The following is a 21,984-nucleotide window of genomic DNA, read 5'->3' on the forward strand; positions in this document are numbered from 1 at the left end:
TCTCTTTTAAAGACTGCCAAGATGGCTTTTAGTAAATTATCTGTGTTATGCTACTTTACCCCTTCTCTCCTGGCACACATGGATAGCACAGACAGGACACGCTGTTCTCCTTGTGAAGGAGTGCAACAGCACCTCCTTGTTTTGCCCGCTTCTCCGAGTTTCAGGGGTGTTTGTGGCCCCCACGCTGAAGGCTGCCAGTCTGCAATATCCACAGCAATATCCATATCTGTTAAAGTTCAAGCCGCTGCTGATGGCTGCAAACTGAGTGCAGTTACCCACATCATACCTGAGAGCAAGAATCGGAGTGTATGCAGTTCCTCCTAAGGAAAGTACAGCAAATCTTTACCTAATGATTGGCTATAGACAACCCTGATACGGAAACCAGGAAGGTCTGGTTTCCCCTTTCCCCAATAAAAGGTGTTCTTCACTTGTTTGAAAGACAGAAACAAGCATACGTATCTGTTCACATGTTGTGAATGGCAGGTAGCTTTCAAAAACTTCCATATGATACACAGCAAAATCCTTGGTATAATTCATGAAGACCCCCCCCCCCCAGGTAATTACTATTAGCTATGTGTATTTATAATGGATGAAATGAATTCAAAAACCTGCTTAAAGTGGAAAAGGTGCATACCCAAGGCTTACATGAGTCGCACAGATGAGATACACTAGCAATATTTTTCTAAGAATTTATTAAGACTTTTGGTGGATTATTGATTAAATGAATCTATGGTAATAAAGCAGTTACAGACAAACCGAAGACTGTAAAAAACAAACAAAAAAACCCCTTCATGCATTCATGCAGCCCAGGATGTGGTAGCACTAGGAGCTTTGCATGCGTTGCATCTCACTGAAGAAAACGGGGTTGTGAGGGGGGTGGAAGCACCCTAAAAAGAGCTGGTGGTATCTGAGATGGAAGGAGAGTATTTCCGGGAATGTGCTCCCGCGTTTTTTTCCCCTCTTCCCGTCCCCCATGTAGCGTACAGAGCTGTGCTTATGCACAGACATGTGCTTTCGGGAGTCTAAAGTGAGCCTTGCGGCAGCGGTGTGCTGAATGGAGATTTGTCCCCTGCTCTTGGCTACAGGCTTGCAGCTGGTTTGGGACTTTCCTCGAGGAAGCCGAGTGCCGGTTCCCCCGGGTTCGTGTGCTCGCGGAGGCAGGATGAGCGGGACGTGGCGGCGAGGGCTGCGGGGAGAGCGACCCCGCTGCGCACCAGCCGCGGCCGTTGCTGCGCCTCCCTCCCTCCCTCCCTCCCTCCCTCCCGGTTCGGTTCAGTCGGGTCCGGGGCAGCTGGTGCCTCACGCACGGCTGCCGCTGTCCTTGCCAGCCGTGCGCCCGTCCCGGGGAGAAGGGCAGAGAGGCAAAGGGAGTACAAGTTACATGGATTCACACATAACTTTAAGAAACAATGATATTTTGAGTTTCCTGAGAGCTGATAGTAACTGAAATAGAAATGTCTCAGAGGGGTTTGTGGTCTTTTACCTTACTCTGCTTGCGTCTCGCTGCTTTCTTGGCCATGCAAAGCTTTGTCCTTTTTTTTTTTTCCCCCCACCAATTGCTAACTGTAACACAGCCATAATGTAAAAAGAAAATTTGTAAAAATTTTCCCGTCCATAAGTAAGGACTAGATTTAAAACTCATGCACTGGGTGACTGAAGCTGAAACTGGTCACAGTGCAGCCAAGCATCTGATCATGGTATAAATAGTTTTAAATGAAATGCTTCCTACAGTTTTTCTTGTATTTTTAAAGTGACCTTTCAGTTTTGTACAATAGGTGTCTCACTATTGCCATAAACTGAGGTGTGCAGTGGCCTCTACCCGTTTTGTCCTTAGCCCTCCATTCTCTTTTACTCTTTGCATATGTGTTAGAGGAAGTAGTAATTTGAAGGTGGCGTTTTTTCCTTGCTTCTCACCCTTCCTCCTCTTCCTCCCTTTCAGGACACTCGAGTTATTTCTGTGCTGTGAATTTCGGCCGGCAAAGTTTTAAATTGCATCAAACTTTTCAGCCCCTCAAAGCCATGGGGGAAGAGAAAAGGACTTGTTTTATGTCCTTTATCTCCTTTGAATGAATATATGAATATATATAGGCTTTTGGGGTGGAGGAGAGGGGTCCATCTTTTGCGTGTTGTGAGGTAAAATTGAAGCGACATAGGCTTTTCTTCTGAAATGAAATGCGAGGTGGCGGCGGGGTGCAGGAAGTCTGTGTATGTGCTTCTGGAAAGGACTTTTCCCTCTTCTTGCTCGCCGGCTGGTACCCGTCGCTCAGAGCGAGCGCTTGCGCCTGTTGTGTGTGGTGGTGAGCTGCGGTGAGCCCTGCTACAAATGTAGTAGGTGTGCTGTCCAGGCTGGCGTGTGCTCACCTCCCTCCGCGAGTACCACTACGGGCTATGGAACTCTCATGAATTTTAATCTGAATCTACAAGTGCGAGAGACTAATGGCATGACACAATTTGAAGCACATTGAATAGAGTGCCGAATGCCAGTTTTGTGGTTTGGGATTTTTATGCGTTAAAATTTCCCAGTATTTTTAATATTAAAAGAACATCCCCTTTTTCTTTTCTACTTTAGGACCAAACTTTCAAATTTCAGGTTGCTGTGTGAGGTTATTTTGATATTTCAGCACAGTTTTGCTAATTTAGAGCAATCGTTTCATAGCAGTATCACTTGTTGAGATTAGAGTTTAAGGAAATTTTTGCAGACTTAAAGGAATTTCTTTTTCTCCCTCACAGTGAAGCAGCTCCTCACTCTTCCTGTGTTTTAGTGGAAATGAAGGCTTAAAAGGGCTGCATGAGGTTTGGGTCTTTGTTCTACCCTCTGGCCTGTCTGCATGCTTGTGATCAAATGATGAAATAAGCTCCTACTCGCTCAAGAGGGGTTGAAAACAGCTGACAAGTGCTGTGTAACTGAGACCTGCTCATCTTCTTGAGAACGCACATTTGTTCTTGATCTTGTGGCCACTGTAGTGTTGAGAGTAGAAACTATTAGTAAGGGGAACTTTGAGCAAAAAAGCTTTCCACGTTAAGTGTCTAGTTGCATCCATTTCTTTGGAGAAAAGCATTTCAAGATGTAAAATTCATTGCAGAACTGGGCGTGTGGGTGGCAGTGTTAAGGAAAGGAGTGTATTTTAAAAGGAACTGAGAGGGAAAATGAAAGCCTTCAATTTTACTGCTAGACAGGAACATCTCTAAAACCTGTTTCATCGCAAGATTTTACTGGCCTGTATAAGTTTAACAAACTTCTATTGTGTTATAAAAAGTCCTTAAAAGGTGAAGTTTTTGTGAGAGTTCAGTATTGAGCAATTAAAATAGTGAAATTCCGTGTTTGAACACAAGACTTCTCTTGTAGCTGTTTCTGGTGAACCAACATGCAGTTGTGGCCTTCTCTGCTTGATCACTACCTATTTTCCCCCTTCTCCCTCCCCCAATTCAGTGCTCCTGGTCTCTTATGAGAGTAGCCCAGCTGACCCAACGAGCGCGCACTACCTGAGCCCAGCTGAAACCGTGTTAATCTACACATTCTTGAAAATCCCAAGGGTTTTGTGGCATCTCTGGCATTTGTTTGTTCTCCCACTTTGGGGGAAGGGAGGAGACAAAGGACTCGGCTGCGAAGGCAGGCAGCGTGCTGCCAGGCTCCGCAGCAGCACTTCAAAGGGGACATTTTATTTACTAGATAAGCCCAAACTGGGGTAGATTGGTGGTGGTAGTGGTGGGAATACAATGAATTTGCTGATTTCCACCCCTTTGCCCAACTGCAGAGATAAGGAACCTTTTCCATACAAATGTTAAAATGTAGTCCTTTAGGTTAATGAACAGCTTAATCTCAAAACAAATGTGTGCATCCATTTTCTGTTCTTCTTTTTCTTGAAAAAGAGTAGAATCCCGCAGTGTCCTCTTGGTGAATTAAAAAAAAAAAATTCTTTAGGGGTGAAGGGGAATAGCCAATACAAATATATGGGATTATTACACCTATTTCTAGTGGAGAAAGTTAGAGAGTCTAGACCTGAAAGCTTAAATCAAAATAATCTTCAAGTAGAGACTTCATAAAATGTAACAGCTGTCAAATATATAACGAGTATTACTGTACCAGCTCTTTGGACTTCAAATGGTTTTGACCTGGCATTCCCTCCTGGTGATTTGTTGTTTTTTGAGCTGTGGATTTGGTTTTGTCCCTCTTAGTAGGAAAGATACTTAAATGTGGACATTGTCGTGTATAGCCTTATCTTGTAATAATGTTTTCTGTTTTTTTTTTTTTTAACTATTTTCTTCAATTCATCTGCAGGAGTCGGAAACTTCAGATCAGAAATATCCCGCCTCACTTGCAGTGGGAGGTAGGAAATTACTTTTAAAATTAAGACATCCATATTTAAAGCTGTGTCTTTCTGTTTCTGTCTTCATCCCCAAGCCTCTCCCCCTTCCCCCTACCTCCCGCTTGCTTTGCACACACCACCCATTCTGTCCCGGGGAAAATCCTTTGGAAGAGGGAACAATAGAGCCTTCTGAGCAATTCAGATAACTGCCTTCCCTTCTGCTCTCAGAGTTAACCATAAAAAATGCTGAAATGGGTTCTTTGGTGAATGCTGACTTCCTGATGCCGTCACTCTCTTTGACTGAAAGCTTGTCCGTTTCAGACCTGGCTGCTGTAAGAGCTCAGTAAACTTAATGCAAGTCCAGATTTAAATACTTGGCCAAAACCTCCTCAAAAGCAAAAATGTAATACGGAGCCTTCCTCTTGGATTTTTTTTTTCTCCCCCCTTTGCTCTTCTGCAATGGTGGCATTATGGCAAATTATTTGCTCATACTATTATGTTTACTGGCTCTCACTAATTTATTGTATACCCACTGCTTACGGTGCACAGATAAGAGTAGTATTTTTGCAGAAGATGGGCTACTGTGAGAACAGATCTATCTTCTTTACTGTCTCCTACCTTTTATGTATGTAAAACACTGTTTTCACATCTTTATAGTGGTAAGTCATCTTTTTGCAGAGGGAGGCTGGGGGGTGTGGAGGGGTTGAGGATAAAGCTCTGGTTATGTTGTTCTGTTCTGAGCAGCTCTGGTCTACCTACCTCATCGGACTTTCTATCTGAAGCTACTTCTTTATTTGCAATGTCTGTTTATTTTTGTTCTTTCCTGACTTAAAACAAAAATGGAGCTATTGCTCTGTCCAATCTAGGCTGTCAGTCCCAAGGTTTCTGTAAGATGTCAAAAACGCCACCTCTCATTGCTGAAGTCTGTCCTTCTGGGGTGTACTGTCAATACAAGAATTCCCTCTGCACTTGCACCTATTGAGGGGACTCAGTTGAGTAGTATCCACTTATCCTAGTTTTATACTGATAGCTTTTATGCCAGATTCTCAGCCACTTCTTGTCAAGCCCTTGGCACTAGAGTTTAACTCTTTGGGAAGAGTAGTAACAGACATGGTTGAGGGTGACTGGTTTGGAGGTTAAGTGGGCTTTTTTGGTCTGTTTTTTGTGCAAAGTTCAGTAGCCTCTGAGGGCTTTGGGTAGAAAGAAAGGAGTGAGTATCAGAGCAGAGGCATTTGATTCAGAAAAATGTGAATAAATACTGATGTAAGTACTGGTGAACAGAGTGCATCAAAATGCTTCTACCTGTTTCTGAATGCTCATCCCTCCTTACATGTTCATAGCTCTTACTGCATGTATGTTGCAGGTTTCTGCCCTGTTTTCCCTCTGCTTCCTGATTTTTAAATGATTTCCCTTTCCTTCTCAATTACTGCTGTTTCTGTGGTGCTGTCTGGGCTCAGGGGAGGGATGTTCCCTCTGCCCCACCTTTTAAAAATAGTCTTTCTAGTTCCCAAGCAAGAATTAAAATTGTCCCCAAGAACATCACCTCAGCCGTGCCTAGCTTTCCTGAAGCTCCTTTTATGTACCAGACTCTTTTTGTCTGGGCACGGAGTTTAGAGGGATGCTGCCCCAAAATAACTTTTACATGCTTTTGCGATCTCTAGTGATAATAGGGATGCTTGCCAAATATGGTTTGTCCACAGACTTGCTAAATTTTTTTTTCTCTAAATGCTGGAGGTCTGTCACTTTTGCCCTAAGCAGGTAAGTTTTGTGTGGTCTTAAAGAGAAGTCCTGATGACAAAATAATGGCAACTTGTGATTAAATTCATTAGAGAATTGTCTTAGGTCAAGTTTACTTTACACTCTGGTATCTTCCTTTAGTGTTAAAAGACCTTGCAAGAGTTTCCTTTGAGCTCTGTAAGAAAGTTTCAGATGGTTCCTCCTTAAAGCAAGCTTTTCTTGCAGCCAGTTGCTTGGTAGGGGGAGTAAAAGTTTATACAGACAGAGAGAGATTTATATTAGAGCAACATTCTTGCATAATGTTTTCTGAGAGGATGCTCTGTGTGTGGTAGCTGGAGCAATTTTACTTCTTAAACAGTTTCTTATGGTCCCTCTGTGCCAATCTGCTTGCCTCATCACTGCTTTGTTAATTGGTTGAATCAAGACTGACTTCTTCTAATGTGTGTTAAAATCACTCGAACCAAACCAGAAACAACTGATGAAAGAGGTCTCTGGGTTAGTTCAGTCTGTCAGCCCTCCTGTATGTTGGATTTTGAAATACTAAACACACTTACTACCCTGCAACACCTTTCTTTTTACAGTAACATGGGAAATACGAAGAAAACTGTTTGAAGGAAGATTAATGCTCTTGTGAGACTTTTTTTTCCTAGTGCAGTCATTATTACGAAGGTTACCTTGTCATTCTCTGCTAAAGTCCGTTCTTCAGCTCTGTTGAAATAAATTATCCCTTGTTTTTCCCTTTTGCCATTTTACAGAAGAAAAGTGTTTTATATAGGAAGCCTGCAAGCATGTCTCTAGCAGCGACGTGCGTGGCTGGACTTCGGTACCTGGCAGCTGCTCTTGCCGCCTGCGTGTAGCGTGGCAGTGCCTGGGAGTCCGGGGCTACTGAGGGCTGAAACCCAGCCTGGGTCTGTGCAGACACCCACCAGAGAGGGTCTTTGCCTTATAACAAACAAAAAATTGCCTACAAAGCCTCTTTTGAAAAGGAGAGCTTCTACAGTATTCTTAAATGCAGCTTGTCAGGTTTGGAGAAAGCAGATTCTTAGTGAAGTCCAAGAAAGTACTAGGGGTGCTGGTCCCCCAAGAATTTCATCTTGGTGTCTATAGCATGAAGTGCAGCGTTCAACAGCAGCTCTCGCTCCTGAGCACTCCAGAGAATAGCTATTGCCTCCTGGTTTTCAGAAATGGAAAACGTTCTGGGAATAAGTTGGAGCTTAATCTGAATTGAGAATAACTTGTGATACATCAGCGGAGGAGAACGCCCTGGCATTGATACCCGTGCTTTGTTCCCCATGTAGATGACAGCTGGCTCTTTAGATTTATGAAATACATGTGAGTAAATGAGTTTCCTGTGGAAACCTTGTAACAGTTTCACTGGTGTACCTTCTTGCCTTTGTAAGAGGTATGTGCACTTATTTAACAAAAAGTGTTAAGGACACCTTGATTTCCCTTTGGAAGAGAATGGTTATCCTGAAGACACATGCAAGGTAGGACACTTGACCCATGAAGTTATTCCATATAGACTGGGAAATATATAGTGGGTGTAAATGACCATAGAGTAAGGAGAATTAATTAATAAGACTTTTCCTAAACCAATTAAACAAATTCAGACATTAACTGTTTATTTTTTTGGCTGCCCTTTGGAGAAAACTATATACCAACTAGTTTCCTCCTTCCTGTAGGTCTAGGAAGTTACTGAATAAAATACTGGCTTTTGCAACCAGCAGTAACAATTGGACTTGTGTTTGTCCCCTCTGGGTAATGTAAGAGTTCGCTGTGTATTTATCAGACCATCATGGTATAAGTAAAATAGGTAAGATAACCCTTTTAAACCATATTCAGGGCTAAGTGCTAGAAGAAAAGCAGATAATCACCTGCTATAATCTGCTGAGTTACTGCACTGAAACGAGATGACATGGTTTCCATCCTGAAGCATTTGCTCTCAAAGTGCAGCTGTAAAAGGTAAAATTGCCCAACATCCTTTGAGGCATTCAAGGTTAAGTTTGTACAGAACTTGCTTGGTAATTAATGTGAACTTCACTCCTCCTCCTCCTTGCAGTACAAGTGGATTTTTGGCAAGGTTCTGCCGGTTTCTGTAACTGGGGATTGTGTACTCATGTGTTCTCGCCCCGGTTGAAGGAGACTGGAGGTGGAGGGAAAGCAGCATCCCTCTGAACTAGAAAAATTTGATACTCGCCTCAGACTTGTGCTGGAATCTGGATTGCTAGGAGCTTTTCTGGGATCACATTCTCTACTCATCCAGGAGATCGTTTGCATTTTCCTCTTCCCTCACTGGACTGCTTGAGTACTCTGGATCAATGCCCATGTTCCATGAAAGCATTATTATCTTTTCTGGAATGCACCTTCTTCCCTTTCTTATGTTTGCATATAAAGTGCATATAGAGCTTATTATACCAATCTAGTAATTTGAAGGACATGTGCCTTAACAGATTTATTTTTAATAAAGTGAAATTTAGTTTCTCATGAGGTTTGTTGGATGAAGCAAACCCACAAATATTTAGTGCACTTTTTTGTAGTGATAGTGGGTGGGCATCTTTTTTTTCTTTCTTTCTTTTTTTTTTCCTACTTTCCTCTTCTTACTCAGCAAACATGAAATCCAGATTTGATGCTAAGAATTATGGCAGCTGAAGGATTTCCCATACTTCCTTTTTCCATTCATCACACATACAAGTGTTGTCTCTTTCTTATTGGAGACTGGCTTTATGGTCTCTGCAGAAATGTGTAAAGAGCTCTTTCCTGCAGTCTCTTGCACAGGAAAATTCTGTTTTGACTCCTAATATTTTGTAACTGTGAGTAATGTCCTCCTTAGCTTGTGAGGACTCAGCACTGGAGGTGTATTTGTAAGACCAAACTATGTGCCCTCTAGAAGGAGGTCTAGGTGAAGTGATTTAAAACTGAAGTATCTAGAGTTTGTTTCTGATGCAACATGATGGGAATCTATGCAAGGCTGGCTATAGTCTTTTTCTGAGAATGAACCATTATGTGAAACGTTGCTTGTGTTTGCTTTTAAAGCATTTTAAAACTAGCTTCCTCAGTGTAGAAGATGCTTTAAGAAACTTCCAAATATTTTTTTTCCATGTTTAATGAATAAAGTGCTAGAGAGAGACTTTCAGGACACAGGTGGTGCTAGAAACAGCACTTGTTGGCTCAGTAGAAAGGTAACTGTTGAAGAGTTCACTCAACTTCTGCAAGTTTATTTTCTTATTGGTTTGTGTGGAGCAAATAAACAGATAAAACGCTGATGAATTTTATGATAAAAGAGAGAGACTAAAAGCCCAGCCTGTGGAGCGTGAACCTATTGTGTGAGCAGAGAAGCAGGAGTGTGGTGAATGTGTATACCTAGCTTTGCTGTGACTTTTGGATTATTTTGGGGGAGAGGAATGTGTGGGAAGGGAAGTCTAAGTTAGCTCCCCCAAGGGTAAAAGGATGTTGCTAAACAGCGTTTGCTTTTCCTTGCTTTTCCATGGAAATGAAAAGCAAAGTCTCATAGCTGTGCTGAGACCACTGACTCTAGATTGTGTATGCAAAACAAGTATCAGGAAAGGATTTCTGAATGAGAGTTGCAATGTGAGTGCAGATTTTACACCGAGATTTCTGGTTAATGCTAGAAGGGCGGAGATGGCTCAAATCTATCTGCATATATTGTAAGAAAGACAGTCTCACTTCTTTTAAAGAAGCTGACAATTGATTTTGGTTGTGATTAATGTTAGCAAATCTTATCATAGTGCACATAACTATTTGTCCTGAGGATCAGCAGAAAGGCTGTAGCAGTTGTATTATTACTTGGGTTAGAACAGCCAAGCTGTAAGTCTTTCCCTTCTGTGTGTTTGTTTTGTTTTTTTGTTGTTCTAGAGATGTAGTGTAAAAACTTAATCTTGTAGAATGGTACCTATGAATCTTGCTGCTCATGATGCAGCTTATTCTAAAATACCAAGGATGTGAAGAGGACAGATGGGAAACTTGTGGATTTTAAAAAAAGAAAAATGTAAGAACACCACAATTGGGAATGAGAATTACCTGCTGTGTATAATCCTAATTCATAAAGCAAGATGGAAAGGAAGATGCAAGGAGCTGAGTTACCATGAGAAGGATTCTAGAAGACAGAAGAACCAACAGTAAAAAGGTTTTAAAATGTATTGAAATACGATCTTTCACCTCAAGCCTCCTCCAAGAATCCTAACTTAATGTAGTGCTATAAACATAATTTACAGTTACAAAAATGCTACTAGAATGCTAAGCATGCACAAATTATCTCTTTGTCTGCTGCTGCTGTCTAGGTGTAGGAATGTCTGGTGGGGATCTTTGTTTTCAGCTTCCTCCTTCCCAGTATGCTACATCTGATGCTAAACTGTGTACTCTTTGCCAATTACTACGAGTCCTCATAGAATCACACAGAATCACAGAATGGCTGAGGTTGGAAGGGACCTCTGGAGATAATCTAGTCCAACCGCCCTGCTCAAGCAGGGTCACCTAGAGCACGTTGCACAGGATCGTGGGTCCTGCTCAGCAGGAGAATGGAGAACATGTTATTCTATTCTCTGCAGTAGGCTTACATATTTGAAGACCTATGGTGTCTAAAGAAGGATAAGGAAAAAGAGTAAGTTCTTTCAATCTCTCTTCAAAATTCACGTTTCTAGGCTTTTTCAGAGTAGATTCTGCAGTTTAAAATCACTTGGAGTTCTTATCTTGTCCTCCACTAGGTTTGCACTCCATCTTAGCCTTGTACTGTCCTCAGATTTAATCAGCGTACTTACTATTCCATCATCCCAACTGTAAATGAAAAGCTGATGCAACACTAGGCTTGGTAGGTCCCTGCAAAACCCTACGAAGCAGAGCTTTTTAGTTTGACAGTAGGCTGGTAATGTCTATTAGCTGATAATTATCAAAAGGTTAGCTTTTCTTATGCTGTGATAGCATTGTCTGTGTTTATCTTATGCATCTGTTTTAGGAGACAGTATCAAAAGCCTTCTTAAGAGAGATCTGTGGCTTGTCCCATATACACAAAGATTATTTCTTTTATAATGAAAAACTAGAGAGAATTATCAAGACCTATGCATATCAAACAAAGGTTGAATATTGGTCATCTGATTAGTGTCTTGCAGGTGTCTCCATGTTTGATTTCTTCTACATCTTTCCCAAAAAATAGAATTAAGATGACTAGTCTGCAACTATCCAGCTCTCTTTTATTTAAAAATGTTAGACTGTACATTTTTCCCTGTCCCTTTCTAGTCTTGTGCTATGTTGTCCTCCACAGGATCTCAGTGACTAAAGGTTTCAAGACAGAAGATGTTTGAAAGAGCAGGTAGGTGACCTTCATCAGGCTAGTCAATTTTAAGATAGCAAAATGCAACCTTTCTACTATTCTAGGCTGAGGCCTTATTCCTTTATTTCTGATAGTGCACTAAGCATCTGTTTACAGTTGACTTAGTGAGGAGTGGTGCAAAAACACCACATTAATCCCATCAGTAAAACCAGTATTATTTGTCTTTGGATTTTTTTGTTTGTTTTTGTTTTTCTTCCCCACCAAGTAGTGTACTGGCATTTTACTTGGTCTTCCTATTTAAGTACTTTGATAGTGATTTCTTTTTGCCCATGATGTCTCATTAAGTACATCTCATTAGTCTTGGCCTACTTGTTTTTCTGTGCTTGTATTATAATTTTATCATCTTCTTTAATAATCTGACTTAGTTCGCACCTTCTTGCCCACTACTTATGATCTCTTAGTTTATCACAAAACATATTTTAGACAGACTAGTCTATTTTATTACTCTTCATTGGGAAAGTTAGACCTTGTGCCCTTAGCGATGTTCCTTTGAGACATGTTCCTCCCTCTCTTTAAACTTGCTTTTCATGACATCTTTCTGACCTGTTTTTTTGAACATGAAGTCTGCCTTTTGGAAGTTTCTTGTTTGCTTTTTTCTTACTTTTGGAGCAAGTGTTTTATTTTGCTGTTCTCCCTCCTTGGCTTCCTAAAGCATGGCCATCTGCTGGTCAGTCTCATCTGTCTTCCTTTCCACTGTTTTGATCTCAGTACTATCCTATATATGAGTTGGAATCAAATCCACCACAGCTTTCCTTCCTCTTCATTCTCCTACCATTTTGGAGAGCACCCATGACAGGCTGTCCAGTGACTCCTGCTAAAAAGGTGTGTGCAGCTGCATTTGCTATTAAATGCCTCTGCCACTCCAGTGTCATCTCCTGCACTTCCAATGATTCAGCTTTGTTGCAAAAACCTTCACTCAAGTGATCTTTCTGACTTAGTGGTGCAAGTAAGTCTCTTATGATGTGATTTTTTTTTAATGTTTTAACTTTTTATTATTATTATTATTTTTTTTTTTCTTAGTGGTGGCACAAACACACTTTGGGATTCTACCCCAGCACAGTTAGTGGAGACGGGTTGTTGCCCTAACTGCAGAGTAACTAGCAGGGTGGAAACATGGGAACTGAGGGCAGAAGGGAATGGGGCTAGCATTACCTCGTCTTGCCTACTTGCATTTGACATAAAAACAAACAGCAACAAAAAAACCCCTCCCCCCACCCCACCCCGAAACATTGGACCACCTCTCTGAGCTTTCTCAGGGAGCTAGCCATTGCTAGTTATGTTGTGGCAAAATTGCCTGGCAGTGAAGAAAAGCCAAGATGATGAAGTCTGAGGGAAGGGAGTAAAATCTGAGCTAAGTTGAAAGGGACAGGACACTTGGGCAGCCTGTCAGCATTGCTCATAGTGGCCTGTGAAGTCTGCATCTGTTGGTCTCCTGGTTAAAGGTTTGACAGCCCTGATCCCTGGGGGCAGACCCCATGAGCTGAGGGCGCTCTCCTCTTCCTCAGCAGGACCTACCCCGGGAGCGTGAGGGCTGCCTTTGCCCCTTTCTTGGCTAAGGGAAAGGAGAAGGAGGTCTTCCTTTCTTTGAGCCTATCTGACCACAGCCCCATACCTTGAATTAACTCTTTTGCCTAGGCTGCACATTTTCCTCCTTCTAGCTGGGCTGAGCTGCAGACGAGGCAATCTGATATAGTGAAGCTGTCCTGTTTCTGTGGCAGACCATCCAATTCTGTGCTTAAGCCAACATACTGGCTTATGTTTGGGGGATTTTAATTGTTTGGCTTAATTATAGGGAGTGAGATTTACAGGGAAGGTATATGTGAGGCAATAAACACCTTTTGCAGGTGTTTGAAATGCAGGGTGTGGGAGTGAAGGTCCTTGGGTAACCATGTAATAAACATTTTCTTCTTTGGAATGGTTTATGCTTACAAGTGTGTTGGCTACAGCAGTTATTCTGATAATAGGCTTAGAGTTGCTGTAAAAAGGGGAAAGATCTAACAGGGAAAGTCACTTTCTTTGAGATTTTTGCTCCAAATACTCTGCATTTGTTACTTAAAAATTATCAAGAACTTATTAAAAGTAGTTGATAGTGATGCTTTTAGAAACGTTTATCTGCCACCATGTCAGTGCTAACATTCCAAATGCTTCCACAGGAGACACTTTGTGCTTTTAAAATAGCTGTAGGCTTAGGAAAATAGAATTGCATTAATTATGCTTCTTTTTTTTGTGTGTGTCTGTGTGGGGGGACTTGCACTGCAGTAGCTTGAGTGAGGAATATAGATGTCCCAGATGACATTAGGGTGCTGTTGTGCTAAGCTCCTACAAGGTAAGGAAGGTGGTCTTGCAAGCACAAGAAATAGAAGCAGTGTTAGTACTTGGCTTCAAAGAAATCGGAAGACTCACCAGGCCAGTGCTAGCTTGATTTGACGCAGGTGTTTGAAAGCATCAAAGTTGTTCTACTTCCTTCAGGTAGCTGAGGTGATAGGTTGAAGGAAGAGGAAGTGAACAATTTTGGAGCTTGTGCTGCAGGAAATGTGAGGTGGTACAGGTGGTGGAGCAGCCACTTGGGCTTGCCTGGCAGAAGCAGGGACATTGGCTGAGCAACTTTTGAAGGAGGAGTGGAAGTACCACAGATTTTAGCCCAGGATATTAAGCAAGTTGGAATACCTGAGCCGTAAGCTTCAGGGCTTGTGTTGTGAGCTGTTCGGTTAAAACTCCTGTGGAGTGGGCAGCACAAGGAGCTGATGGCAGCAGCCATTTGGAGCTGAGGCTTTTAATCCCTTGTCTCATCTGAGTCTCTCAGTTTTGTGATTCAGTGAGTTGTCCGTGTTTGACACTGATCGGCATAAAAGTAGAAGCATAGAAATCCAGTGAGTCGTAAGTGTTAAATGTAACCATTTCAACTAAGACATGCAGAAGCTGCATGTCTTTGGAGACTGCATTTATCGGCATACATCTTATTTTCCTTCCAACATTGAGTTAATGAAGTAGTTAAGGGTTAAAAACAAACAAACAAACACACACACTTATGATTCAGTGCTCTGTTTGATCTTTTTTTTTCCCTTCCAGATTTGCTCCGTCATCCTGTGATTGAGTTATGAAAAATTGTGTTTTCATGGCTAGTTTTTGATCTTCCAGAATAAAGAAAGGCATAACCTATGATTCCTTAACTTTTCAGAAACATTCCAATACTTAAAATAGCTGTTAGTGTGCAGGAATATTGACATTGTCACCATAGGGTTGCATGGCAATGTTAGAACAATGTATTGCTCACAAGCCTAGAATAATATGGTTAGTTATTTTCCCTGGGTTTCTTTACTCTTCTTATCCCATTTTATTTTGTATACAAAACTAACAGTTACTCCAAAACTTGAAGTCTAAAAAGACACGCAAAGTTTGCTTGGCTCCAAGTCATCTTTATGGAAACCAGCCACCAAATCCTACTTTATTTGCAATTCTAGAAAGGTGACTGTGAAGGCCTTTGTTTTTTGTTCACCGGCTCAGTTACTCAATTTGTACACTCCTTAACTATAATTTTCACTTAATTGTCTTTTTTGTGCTGTAAATTACTTATCCAGGGTTGTCTTCTCATAGAATCACAGTCATTCAAGTGTGAAGGGACCTTGGGAGATCTCTAGTTCAACCTCCTGGCCAAAGCAGGGTCCACACTGAATTCACACCACATTGCTTAGGGTTTTGTCCAGTCTTGGAAGCCCCCAGGAATGGAGATTGCACTTTCTGTCTGGGTGACCTGTTCCAGGGCTTAATTATCCTCAGAGTGATTCCCCCCCCCCCAAAAAAAAAAAATAAAAAAGTGGTGAGAACCTCTCTTGTGCCAACTTAGGTCCATTGTCTCTTGTCCTCCCACCATGCACCATGAGAAGAGTCTGACTCTGTCTTGATAACCTCCCCCTTGGCACTACTAGGCTGCTGTTACATCCCCCCAAAGCTGCTGCTTCTCCAGGCTGAACTAGCCTCACTGGGCAAGTGCTCCAGCCCCTGACTGTCTCACTGGCCCTCTGCTGAGCTTGCTCCAGTTTATCAACATTTTCCTTGTGCTGGGGTCCTGAAAATGGATGCTATATCTAGATGTGGTCTAACAAGTGCCAAGTAAAGGAGGATAATCACTTCCCTCCATACACTGGCTCTGTTCCTGTTAGTCAACAGCATCCAAGGCTGTGTTTTCTTTGCTGCCAGGGGACACTTCTGGCTCATGTTCAGCTTGTTGTCTGCCAACACCCCCAAGGCCTTTCAGCAGAGCTGCTTCCCAGCCAGGTAGTCCCCAGCCTGTACCAATGTGCAGGGAGTTATTCCTTCCCCAGTGCAGCACTCAGCTTTTGTCCATGTTGAATTTCATGAGGTTCCTGCTGGCCCATCCCTCCAGCTTGTCTAGGTCCATCTGGGTGGCAGCCTTGCCCTTGAGCATGATGACTGTTCCCTTCAGTCTGGTCTCATCTGCAAAAGAGAGGAGCAAGCAGCACTCAATCACCTCCTCCAAGACATTGATAAAGATATTATGCAGGACAGGTCCCAGGACAGACCTCTGTGGTACTTATCAGCCTCCAGGTTGAGTATGACCCATTAATCACAGCCCTCTGAGCCCAGCTGTCCAACCAGTAATTCATTATAGTGTTATTACTGGAAATTAAGTTGCACTGGGAATCTCTGCCTGTCACCTGCGTGAGTTGGAGGGGAAATATGTCTGGGAATGGTACTTTATCTCCGCAGATAAAACTTAGGTTGCATACCATTGTTGGCTAAATTGCCATAAACGCAATGTTAAATTAACCCATCATTCAAACTGCCCTAAGTGAGACAAACAACCCAGAAGTGAGCTATTCAGCACCAAAGTGCTGCTGCTTTTTGTTTTATGTGTAATCACCTGGTCTTCTTTCTCTCATTGGCACTCCAATAGCAACCCCCCCCCCCCCCCGCCTCCCAATCCTAAGGAGCTACTTGGTTTAAAAACTGCAGTTTCTGAAAACTCTTTCCATTTTGAATGCATCTTCAATTAAGCAAGTTGTAATGAAAGTCCAAGTCATTAAACTCTACCTTTTTTGACCTATGAAAGAATACACTTTTTTTGATGGGATGGATGTATTCTCATTCCTATCAAAGCTATTGCCATAGCTTTTCTGTGTCTTTTGCATGTAAACTTAGTCTCTCCTAATTCATTATCCATGCTGTCTGATATGCTAAATCTTGCTCACTTTAGTTTTTCTTTCTGAAATGAGGAACCAGTGGTTCTAGTTAGCATTGGGTCTTCTGTGGAAGTGCTGGTTAGATCCTTAGAGTGCAGCCCAAAAATTCCTGGTGGAAGAAATTAGATGGCAATACCTTTTTTTGTAAGCACACACGAAGCTTCTGGTAAAGCTACATGCTTTTAAAAACAAAGGTACCGTTTAAGTTTTGTAGCAGTGATGTGATTAAGAAACTAGTTACTCTTGTCATGCTTTTGGAGAAGTTCTGAAGTAATCTCAGCTACCTGACTTGGAGGAAGATGTCACTAGCTGGGATTGTCCCTCCAGACTAATCAGTTATATAATTTGATAAGAATTAAAGGAGATACGTAAATGAGTTGTACCTTAGGCAATAATAGGAGAAATCTTACGAGCTCTTGTTTGTGGTAGGCAAAGGAATAGAAAAATATTAATTTCAAGTGGCCTCAATGGTTCTTTTCTTCATCTACTTATTTATTCTGTGCATGAAGAACACAAAAATGGTAATACTGGGTTAAACAAAAGGTTTATGTGTAGTATTCTGTCTCTGGTGTGCCTTGGGAGAAATACAAGAATAAGGGCAAGTATACAGTGCACTCTCCTGGCTCTCAGCATTTTTCAGCCTAGGGACTTACTGAGCCAGAAGTGGTGCCTTTTTGTTCAAAAAAAATCATCTAGAGCTGCTACTGAATATGTCCTTGAACCAGTGTAAACCTTCAGCATCTTCCGCAGTGAAGAGTTGCATGGTTTAAGGGCAGGTTGAAGGGCAGGAAGAGCCATCTCCTCTTGCTTGTTTTGAACTTGCCACTTGCTAGTTCATTTGCCTCCTAGCTCCCATAGTGTGAATAGTTGATCCATGTTCTTTCTTCCTCTCTGTTTCCCTTATTATCTTAAGGACAGTTATTCCTCGGTCATTTTTCTTCCAGGCTGAAGAACCATAGCCTGCTTAGTTGTTTTTTGTATGGAAGATGTTCTCTATTTTTTTTTGATTATCTTTGTCGCATTCTTCAAAGTTCTGCTAATTCTGTTTTGAGTTGAGAGATTGGATCTGCACGCAGTTACGTCACTCATTTTAAGATGCTTTGTTTTATGAATGTATTTGCTATTGGAGTCGTGTGTACGTGTGTCTGGGGTTTTGTGCCTTAACAAACAAACAAAAAAACGGTGAAACTGGTGGAAAGCTAATCAGTGGAGTGGGGTTTGCTGCTTATGTCTTAGGAGATCAGCAGCCTCTCTTCTGTTTTTTTTATGACAACCCTGGGAAACATCTACATTATCAGTAGTGCAGATCCTTCTCTGGGCTTGCTGGTTGCCAGGAAATGTTACATTTGAATCATATGCTTACCACATGTTGACCTAACTTTATGCAACTGGCTCTTGGAGAGAGAGAGGGAGAGAGAGAGAGAGACAGAGAGACAGAGAAACAAAATGTGCTTATTTTCAGGGGCTGGCTAGTTTCAGCTTGGTTGATTCTATAAAGTAATGGTAGTCAGCACATCTCTGCTTGTAGTTGCACTTAGGGTGTTTTAAGTCTTGTTGATCAGACAAGTGGGAAGTGGCTCTTTCAGGCTACTTTCCTGAAAGGCGCAACAGTGTCTGCCGACACTGTTAAAAAGGCTGCTGTGCTGCTACTACAGCCAGCATTTCTTCACTGCCTCCATGTTCCCCTTCTACCCCCTCTGCAGTGACTGTTTCCGTTGCAATCTTGAACTTGGCCATCCAAGAATGAGGCCTCATGCATGTCTCTTCCTGCAACTCATGTGCGCTTATCTAGCGCTCCAGAACAGTCTTGGGTTATTTCTTGGGCGTGTGGGAAAGGAATAGTAGAAGCTCAGCTGCAGTGTCTCCCGCAGAAAGAGGTAGACATGTGACTGAGCCAAGCGATGAAGCTGTTGCACAAAGCAAGTGAAATGCCATAGGCTTGTGGGAAGGCAAGAGATGCCAACACGGTCTGCACCTGCCACTGCTTGCAGGATGCCATTTTATACGGGAGCTAGTGTTCACTGCAAGAGCCTGGACACCACAGTGGGACAGAAGTGCTTGCTGCTTGTTGAGGCCGTGGAAAGCAGTGGTGAGGACATGAAGAATAGGCAGGAGATCTTTAAGATCTAGCTGAACACCGACCCGAAAAACTGCAGAGAAGGGAGATCGAGTTGTGTTAATGCATTTCCTTTTTTTTAAGTTTTTATGTTATTCTGAAGCCTGAAGCTCCTTCTGATCCCCTGTCTCAAATTGGTAGCCAAGTACATGTGGGCAGAGAAGGAAGGGAATGTAACTTGAAATAGCTGCCTTATTTTCAGATGCTCTGAATGCCATGGCAATCAAAGGTGGGGGGGAAGTGACTAAAAACCATCAAAGCCACTTGCAAGCACATGCCTTTCAGTGGCAAATGAGCAGAATTTTTAGAATATTATGCAAGCAGAAAAACACTCTTAAAACTATAGCCCACCATTAACTTATGGAGGGAGAGGAGGAGAGTGTATTAAAATTATCATTGAAAACAGCCCAGTTAACTGGTCCTTCGTGTTATAAAGTCCCTTTTTCCTAATAGGAGATTGAATACATATGTGTGTGTGAGAGATCTGAATCAACAGTTCTTGGTACACCTTCTATTGCTTATTACTCTTTTTTTTCCTTCTTTCTTACTAATGAGATCAGGCTGTTGTTATATGGAATAGTAGATAGCTATTCATGCAACATTTTCGCTTATTCACTCACACAGTTCACTTGCTAACTCATAATTTCCCATTTTGACCAACAACTGGGAGGCCAACCTCAAGTATGTACCCTGAAGTGGAGGGTTGTAATGATGTGCCAGTGGCTTCTAGGTGTTCCTCAGTCCTTTGCATCTGCTGTATATGTAATACTGCAGTCTTCATCTGCCTGCGTATAGCAGCCATTGCCCTTGTGGATGTGGTCCGAATTGCACGTCTGTTGTTGATGCTGGTGTGTGCTAGTGTCCTTGTACAGATTCAGCTGGCTCTTGGGGTGGGAAACTTTCACATGCTTCTCAGCACATACTTTTCCGCTCCTTGGCCTGTTGTTTTCTGGTATCTGTTTCTCCATCCAAACATGCAGAAGTGTACAAAAACCTTTCACACATACTTACAGAGAAGGGGTGCTTATGACATTCCAGCTACAAGGTGCTTTTGCTTTGACTATGACACTCCTGTGGGCTGGTAGTGCTCTTGCAGGCAGTGTGGCACCTGCAATCACTGGTGCTTGTGACGGCTCAGGTCATTATCTCTAACTGTGTGATCTGGGAGACTCAGTTGTTGCACCCAAAATGGTTGCTGGTTTAGGTGGCTATCACAAACTGGGATAACTTGGTAAATACTTTAGAAAAACAAAAACACCCCCAAATAATCCTTTGTCTTTATAGGAAACTTTCTTGTCTGCCCCTTGAGTCAGCCATTTCCTAACACTTAGCAATTTTTGTGCGTTGTCATCCGTCAGTAGGTTTGGGTTTCATACCCAGGAGGCAACCGTTACTGCCCAAATCCTGTTTTTTGAGCAGGTAGTAGAAGAAACAGTGCAGTGGGGATACTTCAGATTTTGAGCAGCTTTGTGTCTGGGACTGCAGTGAGAGTGTGCAGGGGGGATTCATGCTAGATGAGTGGTTGGAATTCTTCTGGCTTTGTGAACTCAAATGATTTTTGGTGGACAATGAGCACCTTTAGGAACGTATGCAGATGGCTATATAGCAGATTTGAGATTCTTACTTATGCTGTGTAAACCCACTACAAGCAGTTCTCAGATCTCTGAAGTCTAGAGCTCAGTGGTTGTGAAAACCACCACGGAGTTCAGGAGGAGGGTGGAAGGACTACAGAATATCAGGAGAGAACCTGATTTTTGCAGTTTCTGGAGCTGGGGTAAAACATCTGGTGGTGTGTCTACAGGCAAGCGCCAATAACTTCCACCACTTTGCTACATGACTTCATTTCTGATCTAAGTCGACATCCAGTGGTATCTTTGCTTCTGCATTATAAAACACCAAAATGATCTCTTCTGCCCAGTCTGGGTTGAAAACAGGGATCATTGATTTAAGAATACGAACACTGACACTTGTTCAGATACTGTTGGTGCTTTCACTTAATTTTTTTAGAAATGTACATGTGGTGGTTTTATGTGGCCATATGGTAAGAAAGTAACTCTGTCTTCATAAAATAGATGAGAGAGCTTCCAAAGTGGTCTCCTCACCTGACTAATAAAATGTTAGTCTGCTTCAATGTGGAAGTGTGTTTGTATTTATAAAACAGATTCAGGCAAAGTGTTGCACAGCAAATTTCAAACTATGGTCTTAAGGCTTCCCCTAGTCCTGTGAGGCATTGATGCACTAGTAATTGCCCTTTGTGCCTTGTTTTTTAGATTCAGTGTGCAATCTTCACTCCTCCAGCATCATGAGGTTGCTGTCTGCTGCAAAGCAGAGAGAGAAACTGCCTATTTCCTTTTTACAGTAGGAATACTTGGTTTGCTGAGATCTAGTATACCTGAATTTGTATACCTGCATGTCAGCAGTTCCCATTAATTTGCCAAAACCAACCAGTCTAGAGGCCTCTGTGTAGCTTGATTGTTCAAACTGCCATTGTAAAACTGCTACTAATTTCTCCACTATTCAAAAAAATTAACACTTTTAAAGTGGCTTTACAGAGCTAAGCTAAGCATGCAGTCATCATTGGGATTGCAACATAAAAGGGCTGTTTGAGCTGCAGCCTTCGGCATCCTTGGCTATGCTGACCCTTTTGCGTCACTCCTGATCCCGCTGCGCCGTGCTCGCTTCTGAGATTTGTGGGATCAGAAGTGCTGCTCTGCTGTATGTAGCTGGCTGCTGAATGTCTGTCTCCTACTGCCAGAGGAAGGAGGTGCAATGTTTTTTACACTTCTGTGCAGCAAAGCTAGCTCTTTTAGTAGTTGATGAGAGGTTCAAAAATGCAGAAGAGCCTTTCTGGCCCTGAAATACCAGGGGAACTCCCCAGGTCGGTCTGGCTCCTCTGGTGGGGTAGAGGAAAAGCTGAAAACTTGCTCATGGAAATGCCAGTTTGCTGGAGCAGAACTGTGGGGAGTTGACCCTGGGGTTCGGCCCGTGGTCCCACGAGGTAGGAGGTGTTGTACTGGGCTGAGAGACAAGAGGTCTCCAAATGGTGGGGTGCAAAACTGCATGGGGTGCTGAGCTGGAGGATGTTGTGGCTGCTGCTCATGCAGGCAGTCACCAAGAGAGTGCCCTGCCCCAGGAAGAGTTACCAAATGCACACGTGTTATCACACTAGGGTGGTCGCAGGTGTGTGCTGCTGTAGCATGTTTATCTCCAAATATTTCTAAGGCCTTTTAAAATTTTTTTTTAACAAATGTTAATACCATTGGATAAAATATATAAATG

The 21,984-nt window shown here is 42.4% G+C and overlaps 1 protein-coding gene across 1 annotated transcript in view; it reads left to right on the forward strand.

Moving 5' to 3' along the window:
* Window positions 1–21,984, forward strand: part of IGF2BP3 (insulin like growth factor 2 mRNA binding protein 3) — a 122,555-nt gene that overhangs the window by 20,088 nt on the left and 80,483 nt on the right. Inside the window, exon 3 of the mRNA XM_067291594.1 lies at window positions 4,280–4,328. Coding sequence (XP_067147695.1) covers window positions 4,280–4,328 — 49 coding nt within the window. The remainder of the gene's footprint in view (window positions 1–4,279; window positions 4,329–21,984) is intronic.

The sequence above is a fragment of the Apteryx mantelli genome, chromosome 2, assembly GCF_036417845.1.
Source record: "Apteryx mantelli isolate bAptMan1 chromosome 2, bAptMan1.hap1, whole genome shotgun sequence".
Taxonomy (NCBI): Eukaryota; Metazoa; Chordata; class Aves; order Apterygiformes; family Apterygidae; genus Apteryx; species Apteryx mantelli.